Genomic DNA, 18868 nt, shown 5'->3' on the forward strand with positions numbered 1-18868 from the left:
ATCTTGTTGCAAATGATAGAATTTCCCTTTTCATTAAAGACTGAATAGGATTCCATTGGGTAAAACTGCCATATTTCCTTTATTTATTCATCCATAGGTTCTCAAATGGTGGTTCTTAAATCCACCTATTTTTCAGTGTGGTATTTTGAGATGAAACCCTGGTATGAGAAAATTGGTACATATTTTTAAAACTGTTTTTTATTAATCAATCATGGTTACTCCACCTGAGCAAAGTTTTCTCTAGTTCAAAAATTACCAGCTTATTACAGAGTTTATTTTCTTTAGTTTGGACAAAAGTATCACTGAACTGAAAATCTTCCTAGTAAGCGACTGTCAATAACCAGTTTTTCTGTAAAACCTAGTTTCAGGTGGCTGCAGAACAAAAAGGTTGAAAACTTGAAGCTGACAGTTCTCCCAGTACACTGAGGGGCCACGGACTGGACCCACACTACCCTTGAGCAAGTGGAACTTTTAACTAAGTGTTCTCTGGGCTCAAGCCTGTATCCAGTGGAAGTACATGTTGATGTTGATGTGTGTGGGGTGGAGGTGGAGGTGGGAGAAAAAGAAAATAGGGAGATTTACAGAGTATCATTTAATTTAATACAAAACATAAAATATTTTATTTTCTTTCTTTCTTCTTTTTTTTTTTTTGGCTGATTACATTATCAACTGTGACGCTGTAGTGCCCTTTGGAGGTTGTACCTATTATTTTACAAAATAGAGATGTATTACTGCTATTACTTTCCTAAAAGTAAAAGGCAGATTAAATGCTATAATTATTCTGCATTGTTATAAGAATTTTTATTCCTGTCTAAATTTATTCAAACTTGTCTTATTAGTTTACCATTCTATTTGGGGAAAAAAAAAAAAAAACTGCTTCAGCAGTATGAATTAAATATTCAGAATATGGACTCACCCAATAACTTAATTTCCTATAATTCCTTTCAATTTCATTTACATTACAAAATGGTGTTGCCTTTAGCCCACATGAGATTTATACAAGGCTAGATTAGTGTAGTCATTTTAAGGCATTATTCTAAAGCAAACTCACATTTTAAAATAGACTAGAATTACTCTAGACTCATCAAACTGAAAGAGGCCTCTAGAGATCACTTTGGCCTCCCATCCTGGTATTATAACAAGTCATTAATTTCTATGGCTGATATTACCTTGCAGAGGAAATGCAAAAGATAGAATTTGGCCAAGATTATAAGCCCCCAAAATTGTAATTTTTGCCTTGGGGCAAAAAGAAATCTAGTTTTTGCACACTTATAAACCAATACATAGTCTTATAAACCAATACATAGAGATTTATTTACTACTTCATTTACTTATTTCAAAGGTGAATAAAATAACCAATGGCATTTAGGTAAGATTCCTGTGGATCTACACTAACATAAAATAGAGAAAGCTGATCAATACCCTCCGAATCATTTTATCCCATGAATTTAAATAATGTCAAGAAGTGAACTCTCAGATTCCTCCTTTCAAATCTCATTATGTTTACTGTGTCAACCCTTTTATTACACTCATCTTTTCGGGAACTTAATAATTATATTGCTTTCTTTAAGTCTCTTTCTAAAATTTATCAAATTTTCCAAAAGCAAAGCTGTTGAAAAGCATCTTGTTTAATATAAATTGAGAATGTTTTTCTCTTTGTTCTACATTTTGCTTTAAAATTGGTGCTTATTAAAATAAAAATTTTTTAGAGTGACATAAAATCCTTCTCATCCTCATCAAATACCCATTTCAACCTGCATCAGTACCTTTTCCCTTTCCACTTACAACTACAGTTAGTGCTGTCATAAGAATCTTCTTCAGTGCATTTTAATCCAAATTTTCAGATCCTTACTTTAACTTCTCTCTGATCAAGAGCTTCCCAGTGGCCTCAGTAAATACCTTAAAACATAGTGTAACACAGAGAGAAGACTCATTGATGCTTTCTAACAAAAAGCATGATAAGAAACTTTGTCTTTCATTTTTAAATCTTTGATCTATTTACCTTTTTTGAAAGAGTTCACAAGTGCTTTGAAATTTTAACTTAGCACTATAAAGCATAATTATTTCAAGGAAGCTTGGCATTTTGAGAATTGTATTTTGAAAATTATTTGATTTCCCCTTTTGGAAAGTGCTGCATATTATTCTCCTCATTTGGTAGACTAAAAAACTGGAAATTATCAAACACACAGAAGTTTATCAGGCAGAAAAATAACATATTTCTGAATATTTTGTGAGGATGACCAAATGCAAACCTTATTTACTTAAAAAACAAACCTTTCATAATCATGTTATTTTCTTCATTTTTATGTGTCTGAAGAAGTAATATATAGTTTTCTAACTATATAAAGGAGAGATATAATGCTGAAGATCTTATTGAAGCAGGAATAATGAAAGCACATAAAAATAAGCATATTCTGGGGGTTATCCAGTTGTAATGATAAAATGCTAGTTTGTTCTAATTGTCCATGACAGGACAAAATGAACATAATTCATTCACAAGAATAACTGTCACCTGTAATCATGCCTTATGCTAAAAAAGTCTATTGAAATAATGGCAAGTGCAGAATCTTACCCAATGTGTGTGGCTTCCGTCCTGCCCTCACCAGTGAATACACATCTTGCCGCTAGTATATCACCAAAACTAACATCCACTGGGTGTTCCACAGGGTAAAAAGCCTGCCCGGAAGACAAACACAGTGATCCACTGAAATTACCAATTAAACCCAGAACCACATGCTTGAAAAATGTGAGGCTTGGAGCACTGCATATGGAGAGGATGAAGCTTAGACAGAAACACACACAGATACTCACTGGCTAGAAGAGTTTACCTCTCATTAATCAATTTCACTTTCCGACTGAGTACCAGACTTTGAAAGCATATTTACAAATGCATTCCATAAAACACAGTAAATGTAATAACAGAATAGCTATCTGAAACACTTATGACTAAATGATGGGACAGAAAAGACTTCGCTAACATGTTCAGATCATATTGAGAGAACTGATAAGGGGAGCACCCAAATGGAAGTTGTAAAACAGGTTATACAGCTCAGATTATCATAAAGGAAAATTTGGAGACTGTTAGATGCTAGAGAAAAGAACGAGGTACTACATAAGGATTTTAAAAAATTACTTGCTGCTGATTAGTACTTTTTCCTCTCCAAATTAAATTAGATTTTACACACCTGTGGTAGCTGAGGACTCTGGCGTCCAATTAATGTCCACTGTCCATTTCTTACTCTGTATCCACTTACTACCTTACCTTAAAAATAAACACAAATTGTCACCATATGAAATAAAAACACAGAAGAGCAAAAAGCACATTTACTTTCCTTTTTAAAAATAAAACTGAATCTTTTCAGAATCCCAAATAATGAGTATCTTCATGAAAATAACATGATGAAACAGCATAAAAAATTCAAGGTACTGGCTAAAATTTCTTTGACTGAAACAGATTTAAGGTCAAGTATGATTAATATTTTACATTTACAGCACTAGCAAGCACAATGGTAAATATTTATAATTTAAACACGTAGCTTAAGGTTCTTACCTAAATGGTGAGTATGAACTCTATAGGCAAAGACATGCATTGGATACATTTTATAATGGCATGAAATATCAGAATTCACCACTGTGAGAAAGAAAAACACAGGCAAAAGTCACTATTCAACAGGAAAATGGCATTCTTTTTGTCTAAAAGTGAGCTAATCACAAGGTGCCAGGCATTGGGGTCAACATACGCTCAATCCCAGCAGAAAGTAAGCCCTTATCCTGTGCCAACCATTTCACCAAGACAGATTAAGAACATCCTACTTCACAAGTCAAAATACCCTGTCACAAAAACAGATTTAATTAATTTGTTATCTTTACCTTGAAATCTATCCATTTGAGAAGCTCAAAAACTGACTTTTATTTTTAGAACAAAGATTTTTGAAAAATTGAATGCAAATAACTAATATCGCTAGACTGAATGGTTCCTGTTGATAAGGGGCTATTTCACATGCTTTTCCTTCCTTATAGTGTAACTCATAGTAGAAATGCAATAAATTTCTTTTATAATAGATAAATGGACCAAACAAAGAGACCATACTGAATATTTACTTTAAAAATTACCAGTAAGAATAAACAATATTTAACTTGACACTTTTGTTAGAGGGTCTTTAGATATACTGCTAAATAATAATTATTCTCATAGATTTTTGTCAGTTTAGGAAAAATCACTATTATTATTTCAATTTACAAGTAGAGAAATTCATATATCTAAGTTCAAAGAATGAGTTGGTGTTGAATTTGGAGCCTCTTGATTTTGAACCTTCCCACAAAGTAGTTTATGCTGCTACACATAAGTAGTTTATCTTTTGCACCTCAAAAATAGGTGATTGATTTATAAAATACTCAAGATTTATTCTTTAATTTATACAACCTGCTACCTGCCCATGAGTCTCAACTCTAAGCATTCCAATAAATAAAGATTGCAAAGCTAATAAATCATTGGCTTAGAACAATATTAAATCTATTTAAAATACAATGACCATAAAGAGCTTATTTTTAAGATATGAATATTGGTCATTTTTTTAAAAGTTGATAAAAAATATACTATAAGTTCATTCCTATAGGTTAGTTGACGAGGTAACGGAAATACTAAGAGATCATTACTCACCTTTCTCTCCCGGTGGTATAACAGTGTCAACAGACATCATAAGGTACATGCCAGCAATTAAAGGCTGTCTGCAGGAAAAAAAGTAATCTTTTTATAAATAATGTGATAATGCCAAAACTATTTCATTGGCCAAATAGGATATATCTCAATACATTAGTTTATAGAATGATATTTTTGTGAAAATTAAAATGAAACCAATCAGAAGTAGAGGTAGATAATAGAAGACAAATTCTAAATGGTCTCAGTTAGGACAAATTCTTTGTGTCAACTTGGTTAGGTTATAGTGTCTGGACGTTGCAAGGAAGGATAATTATTATTTTTTAGATGTGATAACATTTAAATTAGACTTCAGTAAAGCAGTTTATTCTCCATTCTGTGGGCAGGTCTCATACAATCAGTTAGAGACTTTAAGAAAAAAGACTGAGGTCCCCTGAAAAGAAAGAAATTCTGTCTACAAATTGTCTTTGGACCCAAAAAGGCAACAACCTCCACCTTTCCCTAAAATTTTCTGTTGGCCCTACAGATTTTGGATTTATAGGTCCACACAAGAGCATGAGCCAATCCCTTAAAAAATTATTTTTTTTCCTCACTGTTCATCTACTAATTCACGTTTCTTTGGAGAACCTTGACTAATAAAGCTGTCATGATCCCTAGCTGTGACGTGCATGCCTTATCCAATTCCCTCCCTCCCCTTGAGGGTGGGCACAAATAAGGGTACTAAAGTATTTTGAACAAACAGAATATGTTAAGAATGATGGTATGCCACCTCTTAAGATTAAGTTACAAAACAATTCTGGCTTTCATCTTTCATGTAATCTCTTGTTTGCTTTTTTATACACATTCTGTGATGGAAGCCGGTTGCTATGATGTGAGCTGCATTGTTTACAGCCCATAAATGAGGAAAAAAATGAGGGAGACCTTTGGCCAACACCCAGCAAAGCAATAAATTCTGCCAGCAACCATGTGAGTAATCTTGGAAGTGACTCTTCCAGGGTCAAGGCTTGAGATGACTGAATTCCCAGGAGAAACTCTGCTTGCAGTCCCTTTAGAAAACACCAGCCAGAGGAGCCTGCTACGTTGTGCCCAGGTTCCTGACCAGGATGCCAAGATAATAAATATTCATGGTTTATGCCACCGAGTCTGGGTTAATTTGCCTTCCACAATAGTTCTCAAAGACCTTAAGGTTGTTGCTCATTTAAGAAAACTGATTAATTTTAAACAATGAAATAGAAGACACCACCAAAGGCTTATTAACCAAGAAAAGCCCAGAACCAGGATTCTCAGCTGAGTTATACAAGACCTTCAAAGAAGAATTAACACCAATACTCCTCAAATTATTCCATGAAATAGAAAAGGATGGAACACTTCCAAACTCAGTCTATGAGGCTAGTATCATGCTGACACCAAAACCAGACAAAGACGCATCAAGGAAGAAAACTTCAGACCAATATCCCTGATGAACACAGACGAAAAAATTCTCAACAAAATTTGGGCAAACTGTGTACAAAAACATATTAAAAAGACAGTGCACCATGATCAAGTGAGGTTAATTCCAGGGATACAAGGTTGGTTCAACATGTGGAAATCAATAAAGGTAATTCATCACATCAATGAACTTAAAGACAAGAATATCATCTCAACAAATGCAAAAAGAGTATTTGGCAAAAATCAGCACCTCTTCATGCTCAAAACACTAGAAAAACTAGGGGTAGTAGGAACATACCTCAACATTATAAAAGCTATATATGCTAAGCCCAAGGCCAACATCACTCTAAACAAAGAAAATTTGAAAGCATTCCCTCTAAGAACTGGAACAAGACAAGGATCTCCTCTTTCACCACTTCTATTCAACATTGTCCTTGAAACTCTAGCCAGAGTAATTAGACAGGAGAAAGAAATTAAAGGGAAACAAATAGGAAAAGAAGAACTCAAACTATCACTATTTGCTGATGGCATGATTCTATTTAGAAGATCCAAAAAAAACCACCAGAAAACTTCTAGAACTAATAAATGAATTCAGCAAAGTAGCAGGATATAAAATTAACAGCCATAAATCAAATCCATTCCTATATATCAGTTATGAATCCACTGCAGGAGAAATTAGGAAAAGTACCCCATTCAAAATAGCCTCAAAAAATATTTGGGAATCAATCTAACAAAAGAGGTGAAAGACCTCTACAATGAAAACTACAGAACACTAAAGAAAGAAATTGAAGAAAGACCTTCAAAGATGGAAAGATCTCCTATGCTCTTGGATAGGCAGAATTAACATTGTCAAAATGGCCATACTATCAAAAGTGCTATACAGATTTAATGTAATCTCTATTAAAATCCCAATGACATTCTTCTTAGAAATAGAAAAAGCAACCATAAAATTTATTTGGAAAAATAAGAGACCCAGAAGAACTAAAGCAATCCTTAGCAAGAAAAGGGAAGCAGGAGGCATCACAATACCAGACTTTAAATTATACTACAGAACCACAGTAACAAAAACAATATGATATTGGCACCAAAACAGACATGTAGACCAACGGTACAGAATAGAAGACACAGAGACAAACTCACATAAATATGGTTAGCTCATACTGGGCAAAGGTACCAAAAACATATATTGGAGAAAAGATTGCCTTTTCAACAAATGGTGCTGGGAAAACTGGAAATCCATATGTAGCAAAATGAAATTAAACTCCCACCTCTCGCCCTGCACAAAACTCAACTCAAAGTGGATCAAAGACTTAGATACTAGAACAGAGACACTGTGCCTAATAGAAGAAAAAGTAGGCCCAAATCTTCACCATGTTGGCTTCGACATGACTTTCTTAAAAAGACCCCTAAATCACAAGAAGTAAAATCAAGAACCAATAAATGGGATGGCTTCAAACTACAAAGCTTCTTAAGAACGTGAAGAGAGAGCATACGGAATGGGAGAAAATCTTTACCACCTGCACCTCAGATACAGAATTCATCTCCTGGATATGTAAAGAGCTCAAAAAACTTAACACTCCTCCCAAAATAATAACCCAATCAATAAAATGGGCTAAGGAATTGAACAGACACTTCATAGAAGAAATACAATTGATCAACAAATATATGAAAAAATGTTCAAACATCTCTACCAAGTAGAGAAATGCAAATCAAAACTACACTGAGATTTCACCTCACTTCAGGCAGAATGGCAACTATTAAGAATACAAGAAACAATAAATGTTGGTGAGGATGTGGGGAAAAAGGTATACTCATATACTGCTGGTGGAAATGCAAATTGGTGCAACCACTATGGAAAGCAGAGATTCCTCAGAAAATTTGGAATGGAACCACCATCTGACCCACTCCTTGGTTTATACCCAAAGGACTTAAAATCAGCATACTACAGTGACACAGTCACATCAATGTTTATAGCCACTCAATTCACAATAGCTAAACTATGGAACCAACCTAGGTGTCCTTCAACAATGGATAAAGAAAGTGTGGCCTATATACACAATGGAATATTAGTCTTAAAGAAGAATGAAATTATGGCATAAGCAGGAAAATGGATGGAGATGGAGAATATTATGATAGGTGAAGTAAGCCAATCCCAAAGAAACAAAAAGGCTGAATGTTTCCTCTGATATGCACATGGTTAATTCACAGTAAGAGGGGGAAGGGCTAGGGAAGAACAGAGGTACTTTGGATTAGACAGAGGGGAGTGAGAGAAGAGGAGGGGGTTGAGGGTAGGAAGGATAATAGAATGAACTGGGCATTATTACCCTATGTACATATATGACTACACTACTGGTGTAATTCCACATCATGTACAACCAGAAGAATGAGAAGTTACGCTCCATTTATGTATGATGTGTCAAAATGCATCCTACAGTTATGTGTAACTAATTAGAATAACAACAACAAAAAGAATAAATATAAAGAAAAAAAAAAGAAAAAGAAAAGAAAACTAGAGGGACTTACGGCAGACGGGTGAGGTGCAAAGACACACCGGAACAGTCCTTGTGGTTATCTGAAAACACACAAACACATATACAATACAAAATCAGAAAAAGAGATGTGAGCCTAATAAATTATAAGGGGTTATAACACCTAAAAAATGTTACATTTTCTTTATGATTATACAAAGTACTTCATATTCATTAATTCCTTCAACCACCAACAGAAACAAAAGAACTTCCAGTTCATGACGTTTTGGGTATTTCTTGACTCATCGACTCATCAGCTATGGGCTTTCCTGCAGATGTGCCAACTCACAGAAGAGGGTTGTTGCTACTTCTCTGCATTATCTATATTGCTAAAACACCCAGAAAAAAGCTGATCAACTGAAAGACTTTCTTCCATGGGACACTAAACAATTACATTTTGTACTTTTCAAGAATTTGGGTAGCCCACGATTTGGGTTCTGAAGGCATGGTATTATCATTTTTTGTCTAATGTCTCAAATTTATATATAGAAATTACCTTTTCTCATATTCTCAGCCATGCATATTCCTACCTTTTAAATAAACACCTGATCTGCATTCTTTTTATACCCGAAGTTCAGTTAAAATCCTGAGTATCCCTTTTACCTTTGTCAAAACTGCAGAAACTTCTTAAAAATCCTCTCTCTCCCTTCCCCAAGTGCAAATAAAGTATGAATACAAAATACCCATCCAAATTCTATTGAACTTGCTGACCCTCCACCACAGAGATCATGATTAGTAACACACTATTAATTTCTTATATTTGCATAGTGATTAAATTTTTCCTACTTCATGCTTTATCTCAGTAATTACAAAAGTTTATATTTTGAATTTTAGAGTTTTTATGCAAATAATTATTGTGTGCATGTGTATACAAGATTGATAGACTTCTACTAGACACTAAGAAGTAAAGTGTACTAATAAATATCAGCAGATGTAATAAGATTTTAGTGGTCTTTTTTTTTTTTTTTACTCAGTTATCTTTCTGTGAGAAAAGATAAGGTAGCTTTATATAGAAATATATAGTAACAGGTAACTAAGAAGATATATTTTGATTTACTTTAGCTAAATAGAGAAAAAAACACAACAAATCATATTTAAGTCTTTAGAAATAAAATACAAATGGAATTTCTCTGTATAACATTAATTTTGATCTTAAAAATAGGAAGTAAAAGACAAGCATTTTATATTTAGTCATTCTTTTTGTATTTTACAAAGGAATCTCTAACAAATTAAGTCAGTTTTAGGGAGGCACTATTTCCATAAATATTTCAGGAGTGTTTTTTTCTCCATAATTTCAAGTGAGTTTCAAAGAAGGAGAAAGTCAATGATACTAATGAATGATAACCACAGATTTGTCTTAAATTTATCACATGATTTTAAATATAAAAAGGCTAATAGAGTAGTTCCTTCTTTTTTAAAAAAAAAGTTTCATTTTTGAGAAGGCTTTTTTATATGTACTACATGTGATTTAATAAATCTGTCTTGTCTGTACTACTTTCAAAAGATTAGCTAATGACCTTACTGATAATCATATAAATATCTTCACTGATCAAAAGAGAATGGTGGAAAGTATATCATTTCTTCACACCAGATGAAGGTCAAACTCCAGGGGCTTACTTATTTAGCTTAGTTCATTGCAGGTAACATTTTTTCATTTGTATTAAAAAACACCCTGCATTATAAAGTTATTTTGAGAAATAAGAATCACCCATTAAACTGAACTTACTGAGCAGCCAGTGTATTCCTGGCCCTGTGCAGTACACTTGGATACAGAGAAAAACAATATATACTAGTTTCCTGCTCTCATGGTTCAGGACATATAGGGAAAAACCAATACGGAATATAAAAACAAGAAAGTGTCACCCAGTGTACTCAGTAGGATGTGACAGTGTGCAGCTGTTTCTCTACCAGAGTCAGGGAAGTGGGGGTACCACAGACCTGGAGAAGAACATCCCTGGTAGAAGGAAGAATAAAGGCCTAAAGAAGAATTGGGTATGCCTGTGGGACAGGAGGGGCCATTGTGGAAAGAAGCACTGTAATAAAGGGAATTAAGGTGGCTGCAAAGCTGAAGTTGGAGTACAGGCCACACAGAGTGGACTCAGAGTCTGGATTTTATTCTGTGCGCAGAGAAATCAGGATCATATAAAATGCCCAGCCCCTATACACTATTTACTGATTACTGATTTTTAAGGTTTTTATTATAATTACATAAAACCAGGGAGACTCCTTCACGATATACATGCAAGCAAAAAGCTCAATGTGTACTGAAAATTGTCTTTTGGATTCTTGTTATATCTTTGCATTGAATTAATCAAGTGAATCAGGTTTGATTTTTTGGGGGGGGATACTGGAGAGTGAACCCAGGGGTGCTCTACCACTGAGCTTTATCCCAAGCCCTTTTTAATTTTTTTTCTTTTGGGTCAGAGTCTCCCTAAGTTGCCAAGGATGGTCTCCAACTTGTGATCCTCCTGTTTCAGCTTTCTGAGTAGCTGGAATTACAGGCAGGTACCACATTGGCCTGGCTCATGTTTTGATTTCTATTATACAATTTGGCAAATCATTCTTTATTATAACTTGTGTAAAATTAAATGGAAGAAATTAATAAGTAAGTTAACATACTTCAGGAACTATTGAAGAAATTTATTATTAAGGCTAAAAGATGCCACCAAATTAAGAGTAGCAGGAAAATTATTATAGCATCATGACAAGTAGCTATTACCAGGTGCAATAAAACAAAGCATCTTCCTATTAGATATTACTATTTATTAGAAATGTCTAAATTGAGTAGCTTTTCCTTAAAGCACAAAAATTAGAAACAAATTTTAGAGGCATTGATAATTCTCTTATCAGAGTTTCTTCAAATTAAACCATAGCCATTTCTATGTAATTGTTGGGTATTTGCTTCCCATTTTCAAGTTTGAAAGACAAGTCACAGTTCCACCATTCAGTACACAGCAAAAACATACCAGTGCTTCTTTTAAAAAAATTAATTCCATTGTATTTAAAAACTATATGTCACATGTTCTAAGAAAGTCAAAGGCATCAGCAATGATAACAAAACAGTCAAAATTCAAGCAGTAATATGAGACAATCAACAGATTCTGGACAAGAAGCACAGAAATTCTAAACTTGCATTCAACAACAACTTGTAAGGAAAACTCAATTCTAACAACATAATTTTGTCGAAATGTAGTAAATCTTGTGTGGGATTGAGTACACAGAGATCCAAAGTAAACACCCTGTTTTACAAAAAGCTCTGGAAATTAAAATCTATAGAAGGAAAATTAGCAAAGACATAAACTTTGAAATCATACTAGACAGATTCTGCATAATGGCCCAAGTTATTTCCTTCCATCAAACTTATTTGGTCAATGTTACCCACTACTTCAAAGCATTTCTAAATATTGTGGGGTGTATATAAATGTGTGCGCTCATGTGTGTGTAGATATGATTTTATATTATGGATAATGCTTTAGGAAATCCATCATTATTTAACTTTGGGGTGGCAGAATCACTATTCTAACTGTGACTTTAAAAAATTGTTTTGTTTATGCAAGGGACTAACATATATGTGGTTCAATAATGGTATTTTAGTTTAACAAAATTCTAAAAGTTATCCCAAAGTAAAAACTTAAAAAGCATATTTACATACATTTTAGGCATTCTCAAAGTTAATTGATTTTCATACATTCACTATTTCAAAATCAAATTTTATTATTGTAAAGATTTTGTCTCTTCTGATACATCTTTCTACAGTTTGACCTGAAGGGCCCACAATTCTTGCATATACACAGAATAAGAATTCCCAGTGGGAACAACTTGAACTCTATCAAACAAAGTGGTCTGGGGGTGGGGAGCGCTCCTAGAACCACAGCTGCTCCTACAGCAGGTGAAAACTTTGGTGAGAAGCATATTTTGGCCTTGGTGTTTGGCATGAAGACTGTGGCCTTTTAACTTCAACATGATCCTTTTGACAGTGATGCATTATTATTTTCATAACCTTTACCCTCGATTTACTCTAGTGAACTTGGAAGCTTCAGCTAGTTTTGCATATATCACTGATGATTTGCAGCATACTCTGACTTTGATCTTCTGTTGTAAAGCAGTGCTTGAGCTACAAGATATGAAACCTCATAAGAATTTACTCATTTCAATTCATCAGTCTATATATGAATCTGTCTCTGATATGCATCATCATAAAAATGGATGGTACTTAAAAAGTTTGTTATAGCAAACCAACATATTGATGCTTCTGCTAACATTTTACCACATAAAATAAAATAAATCAGAATTGAGATATTAAGAAATGTACAGAAAATGAACTCGGAATATCAAAATCATATACTGGCTGAACAAGATGGTTGGAAAGACATTCTGGGAGTAGAATAAAAGAAAAGAGAGATAGAAAAGGAGAAGGAATAAATGGAAAAGTTAATCTATAACAGAAGACCAGAAAAATTGAATAAGATCCTTTTAAAAAATATACGAATAGCAAAGTAAAAAAAAAATGGTCTGAAATAATTATAGAACTGTGTGTGAATGAAAGGCAGAAAAGGAAGAAAACTATTCTGCTGATTTATTTTTTATTTTAAAAATCTTTAAGGTGTTTAGTATTTACTTAGGTGGTTCATTAAAAAAAAGGTATTGTTTAGTTTTCATCCATGGGGTTTCCATGATCACTTCTTTTTCTGTGGCTTCTTTCAGTGCCCAAATTATATCACATTTCTTACTCAAGTTCAGATAACTGAAAACGAATAGACTTACATCCAGGGAAATCACCAGATCAACAATGTCCAAAACACAATACAATGTCTTGAATTAGAGAAATAAAATATATGTTATAGGTTCAGAATGCAGCAATACAGATCTCAGGAGCACAGCTATGCTTGCATTCTGTTGTGCCTCAGGTTCAGAAACAAGCTGGACTATATCAGGGTGACTGGCATTTCCTGCTGTGTAATTGTAGAAGCCTTGCAAGCTCACAGGTTTGTTCTCAACATCTTTATATTCAGATGCCTGAAGGATCATCTTATCCTGGTCCAGTTCCTTCACAAAATTTGGCTTCTGCACTAGCCTGAATCTTATATTTTTCCTAAAGTTCATAGAGTTCTTTTCTGAGGTTCTCTGGTAGAAGCTGGGTTATGTTTCATAGCTTCTTCTTCTTGTCTATGTTTTTCTTCTTTGGGAACATTGTCTGCTGGTGATGTGTCCCCACTGATGAGTTCTGCCACATCATCAACCAGGACTTGGATATATATCTATCTTTATTAAGAATATGATCATGTTTAGTACCATGGCCCTAACTGTCATCCAGTAATAAGCTCTCTGGATTTTTGACATTTCTGTAGACATAGCCAGTCCACTGGATCTCTTGAGTTGCCCCACCAGCTACATGAACTGCAGTAAGTGCCAGACCCATGCCTGAGGATGGCCCAAAAGTCATCCCCCTGATTTATATTCCAATATAAATATTGTACAATTCCACGTGTCAAATTTGTTAGGTAGAAAGTTTGGGATTAATCTATTTCAATCATACATAGTTATTTGACCAAAGGACAGTACCTTATAATATGATCATTAGTTTTTAGCTAGGAGCTCACTGAGTTCCTTAATCTAAAACTGTGTGTGTGTAATAACATATAATATATATAATAACATTTTATATACACATGGTACTGGGGATTGAACCTAGGGGCACTTTGGCACTGAGCTATATCCCTGGTCTTTTTTTTTTTTTTTAATTTTGAGACAGGGCCTTGCCAAATTTCTGAGGAGTTTGATAAGTTGCTGAGGCTGACCTTGAACTTGTGATCCTGTGTCTCGGCCTCCAAAGTCACTGGGATTACAAGCATATTTCACAATGCCCAGCTCTAGGCTCTAGTGATCAATATTTATAACAGTAAGATATTCTAAGCTATAAGTGAGATGTTAACTTATGAACTTGGCACTATATTTGGAGCTTAGGAAAAATTCAGTAAATGTTAAGGATTATTACTCCTTCTATTGACAAAAATTTAGCATATGAATGTATTACATTTAAGAAGTACATTTTCTCTAAGTCTGGAATATCTTTAATAGAAGAAATTAAAGCACACAATTTCTCCAACTTACAACACAGAAATAGAAAGAAAGGGGAAAGGAACGTGGGAATAGCAAAAAGGTAAAAAGACAATGTGAAAAATGGAATAATGGATATGGAGAATGAGAGGTTCCCAAGACAATGAGGCCTGAGGAAAGGGAGTGAAAGTGGAGTCCATGAACTGACAGCCTTCATCTCCCAGGACAAATGTTTTCCAGGCGCCAGCCAGCTGCAGACAGGGAGGAGGTGTTTTATCCTCCTCAAGAGAGACAGTCTCTGGGAGGCATCAATCTCCTTCAAAGTAAACCCTCTTCAGGCACTGCCCACAGACCTTGCTCAAAAAGCTCAAGTGCCTAAGGAAACTGATATGTTCAATAGACCACCCCTCAAAATAACCTATATAAACCCAGTCCCTTTCTTTGTTCAGTGACTCATTTCCCCCCAGGAGAGTGGGTCCACGGGTGCCATTTCAACCCTCCGAATAAACAGCTGAGATGACTCATGAGGTTTGTGTCCTGCCCAATCTTTTTGTGTTAACAGGAATTACAATTGAAATTTGTTATTTTAAAGATACTGCACAAAACAGATATTCCCAGAAAAGGTCTAAACTGAGAATGTACAGAACAGAGTCATCAGTGAAGTAAAGAAATTTTAGTAAGATGCCATGGTCTGGATAAAATGAAATTCTTGAATTAGAGTTACTGGGACTGTGAAGAAGTTGACAATATCTGGTTTCAAGATTCTTCCGTGATTTTCAGCAATAAAGTTCCCCTTGATCAGACTCAGGACAAACTGATTTTGAGTTCTGGAAAAGAAGCAATCAGTTCAATGGGATCCTACATTTGCAGAAAAGAGAGTAAGACCCTTTTTATGCTGATATTGAAATTATTGTACAACTATTAACATGCAAAAGCCTTGACAGCTCTTCTTTGAACATAGCTTCAATTATTCTTATTTTAATTTTCTTAGTTCAAAGTAAATTACTATCTTCATTGGATTGGGCTCCAGGCTCATTCTCTCTCCCAAGGCACACTGGTGAATACTGGCTGTTAGGTAATAATGTTCTGTATTTACAGAGAATTGAATGAAAGTATCCTTGTTAAAGGAATTGTTCATGGTTTTTTTTTTTTTTTTCTTGCAGTAAGACAGAATTTTAGCCAGAAGGATTCAATATGGAGATGGAGATGAAAATTCATTCAGTAGACAGATATCAGATGATACTGGGAAGGGTATTTCATTATTGTATTCCATTACAATGTCATATGTATGTACTAGAAACTTTTGTAATGGTGAATACAATGGAAAAGTTGAAAGAATAACTTTTAAAAAGAAATGTCAAATAACAAAACTAATAATGCCTCAGAAGCATATCACAGCATAGGACACTATAGCAGTACTGGCGTTTGAGTGTTAAGACTTCTAAAAAGTAGTCTGATAATGAAAGAAACAAGTATCTCTAGACACTGAAGGAGACTTTAAAATAGCATTCAATCAGAATCTAATCTTGAACAAGATGAAAACTGAATGGCTGCTTCACAAGGGTCTCAGCTTGCTTTTTCTGAGAAACTGTTCTCTGCTGAAGCAGAGATGTATAACCACAGCAAGGTATTTCATCAAACATATAGACTCATAGAATTCAGAAGTGAAAGGAACCCTGGAGATGGAGGAGTTCAACTCTTACGCATAATAGATAAGAAAAAAGAAGCTGTAGAGATTAAAGGTGTTGTTCATAGCAGTTCAGGTAACTGAAGACATACCTGGGTCTCAAATTTAATCCTCTAATGTTAATGATTAATATGTTTTCTTTATTTTTTCTTTTTCTCTCTCTCTCTTTTTTTTTTTTTTTTTTTCAAATAAAGGGAGTTCTATTTCCTAGAGAGTTTCAAGGCATTTTATCTGTGAAATATCCTAAACATATAAAGGTTTGGGGATGTGGTTCAGTGATTGACTGCCCCTGGGTTCAATCCCTGGACACCCCCCCCCCACCAAAAAAAAAAAAAAAAAAAGAAAGAGAATATATCTTGAAGGTAAGCAAAGGAATTAATCAAGAGTGAATAAGTAGCCAGTGGTATGTAAAGATATCCACTTAAGGAGGAAGTTCAATTCTCTTAATGGGAGGAGAATGCATGGGATATGAGGTTATCCATCCCAAACTATTTAGCTTGCTTTTCTAATAATAGCATGTAGTTCCTGCTTGGATTCATAGATAAGTAGTCAAGCAAGGATGAGGAATAATGCATGATAATAACCTATTACCTCTTAGGTTCTTAGAGTCTGTTGGTCTCTCCTACTTTTTCCCTCTAGAGATAGCCCTCTATCTTTCATGAGCTCATCTTGTCCTGGTTGTTTCCTGCTTTAATAAAAGAATGGCCAACCATTGTTCCTGAGGGAACCAATGTATTATTACAAACTATATCCCACTAATTAGTAAAGTCCTTCAGAAAGCCAGTCATAGAGTAGATTTCACTTCACTACACTCTCTCAGGAAGGTACAAGTAAGGGATAAAACACCCATTTCCTACTATCCAAAACCAGAGTTTTGGATAATAAAATTTTTCCCTCTGGAAGTACTGAAAAACCATGCCTGCAACCATTGATAATTCTTAAAAGAACAATGCAGAAACATCTTTTAACAACAGAAACTTTCTCTAGAAAACTTAGAAGCAAATGCTTCTAAACTCTATCACACCCTTCAATCTTCCCTCCCCAGAGTGTTCTGAACATAATTTAAAGGACTCATTCTCTGCTTTCTTCCTGTCTTCAGCACATAAATGGAAATGAATCAAAGATAATGTAGCCATCACCAATAATTTTGTAATAATGTATGTACATAGGTATTGTAATAACTACTTAACTATTAAGCTGTCTTGATTTTTACCTTATGTTTTTTTGTTCTAAATTAGCAACATTAAATTAATGGGACAGATGATGTTTTGCTGAGACAAAATCATGGCTCCCAAGGTGATCAATAGCAGGAGATTATTTGGGGATTAATTTCTAAAGTCAGGAAAAATGTCATATAATTAAAAATGACTGGAAATCCCTTTGGAGAAAGAAGAGTGAGATTTCTTAATAGATCTAACACGTCTAGTTTCCTTGGCATTTGCATAGACTGCTGACAGTTGAGTCATGTCATGTTTCGTTTTGTTTTTAAAAGATGTTCCTATGTAGTTAAGCGTGTAGTTATATCAAAGTGATTATTTCTGTGCAACTGAAATCCTGCTGCAGAGATGGACATAGGCTGAAGAGGCCAGTAAGAAATAAAACCAAGTATGGAAACAGCAGATCTGTGACTTATCTTATGCTCATTTGTGGCAAAGGAATGTTGAATGTAGCTTTGGTTTTAGAGAAGCTAAGATGTACCTCCTCTGTTGGATTTTGGTAGTAATTGGACCATAAATGCATTTCCAAATCACTTAACAGTACTGATAATCATGCAAATTAACCAGGATATGGATCTTCTACAGTTTTTTTTTTAATTATAGTTTCTTCAAAACATAATCTGAGTTACTAAATTTCTCCTGTAGAATTTACTGACCCCTGAAAACATATTCTCAAAGTATTAGGACTCTCCAGTGACAGATACATTAAGATAAAATAATCCCTATTCATAAAGCACTAACACCTCAAGTTATCACAGCAAATGTATATCTACTTTGTAAAATATAAGTGAAATGGAGGCACTGTTAATATATGACATGAGCTACACAGAGGTTTTCCTGGAGGTTGCCGAAAGCTGGCTGAGCAGACAAGCTTCAGTCCTAAATAAACCAGCACAGTGAAAAAAAAAAAAATCTTCAAAAAAGAATTCCTTTTGAAGCTGTCACTGCAGTGAGTTAGCCTCTTTTGATTTGGTATTCACTGCTTTGGGACTAGAAATTGCTAGCTTCCATTTGCCTTGTGGCAAGGAAGAGAAAATGCATTTATCCATCCTGTAAGAAGACAACTTTCAGAAATGATGGCCTGTGCTGTTCCCAAAAGGGATCAAATGGAAGTCAGGCAGGCTTACCACCCTGCTTTTATAATCACTTGGTGAGAGGAGAATGTTATGGGAAGCTAGTGTCAGAGCATGTTCCTGTTTCCATCGTTTATGAATGCAAATAACAACATGAAGAATCTACAATGAAGTTTGAATTTACATTATTCACTCTGAATAATGAAACTGCTTTAGAGTCA

General features: G+C 34.5%; 1 protein-coding gene across 13 annotated transcripts in view; it reads right to left on the reverse strand.

The window, feature by feature from the left end:
- PAM (peptidylglycine alpha-amidating monooxygenase) overlaps window positions 1–18868 on the reverse strand; it is a 290803-nt gene that overhangs the window by 65594 nt on the left and 206341 nt on the right. For all 13 annotated transcript variants that reach the window (XM_079145860.1, XM_079145857.1, XM_079145866.1 and 10 more), the window contains 5 exons: window positions 8609–8657; window positions 4661–4728; window positions 3551–3631; window positions 3186–3262; window positions 2573–2676 (listed from right to left, as the gene is read on the reverse strand). In XM_079145860.1, the coding sequence (XP_079001986.1) occupies window positions 2573–2676; window positions 3186–3262; window positions 3551–3631; window positions 4661–4728; window positions 8609–8657 (379 nt within the window). The remainder of the gene's footprint in view (window positions 1–2572; window positions 2677–3185; window positions 3263–3550; window positions 3632–4660; window positions 4729–8608; window positions 8658–18868) is intronic.

The sequence above is a fragment of the Sciurus vulgaris genome (genome assembly GCF_902686455.1).
Source record: "Sciurus vulgaris genome assembly, chromosome: 6".
Lineage (NCBI taxonomy): Eukaryota > Metazoa > Chordata > Mammalia > Rodentia > Sciuridae > Sciurus > Sciurus vulgaris.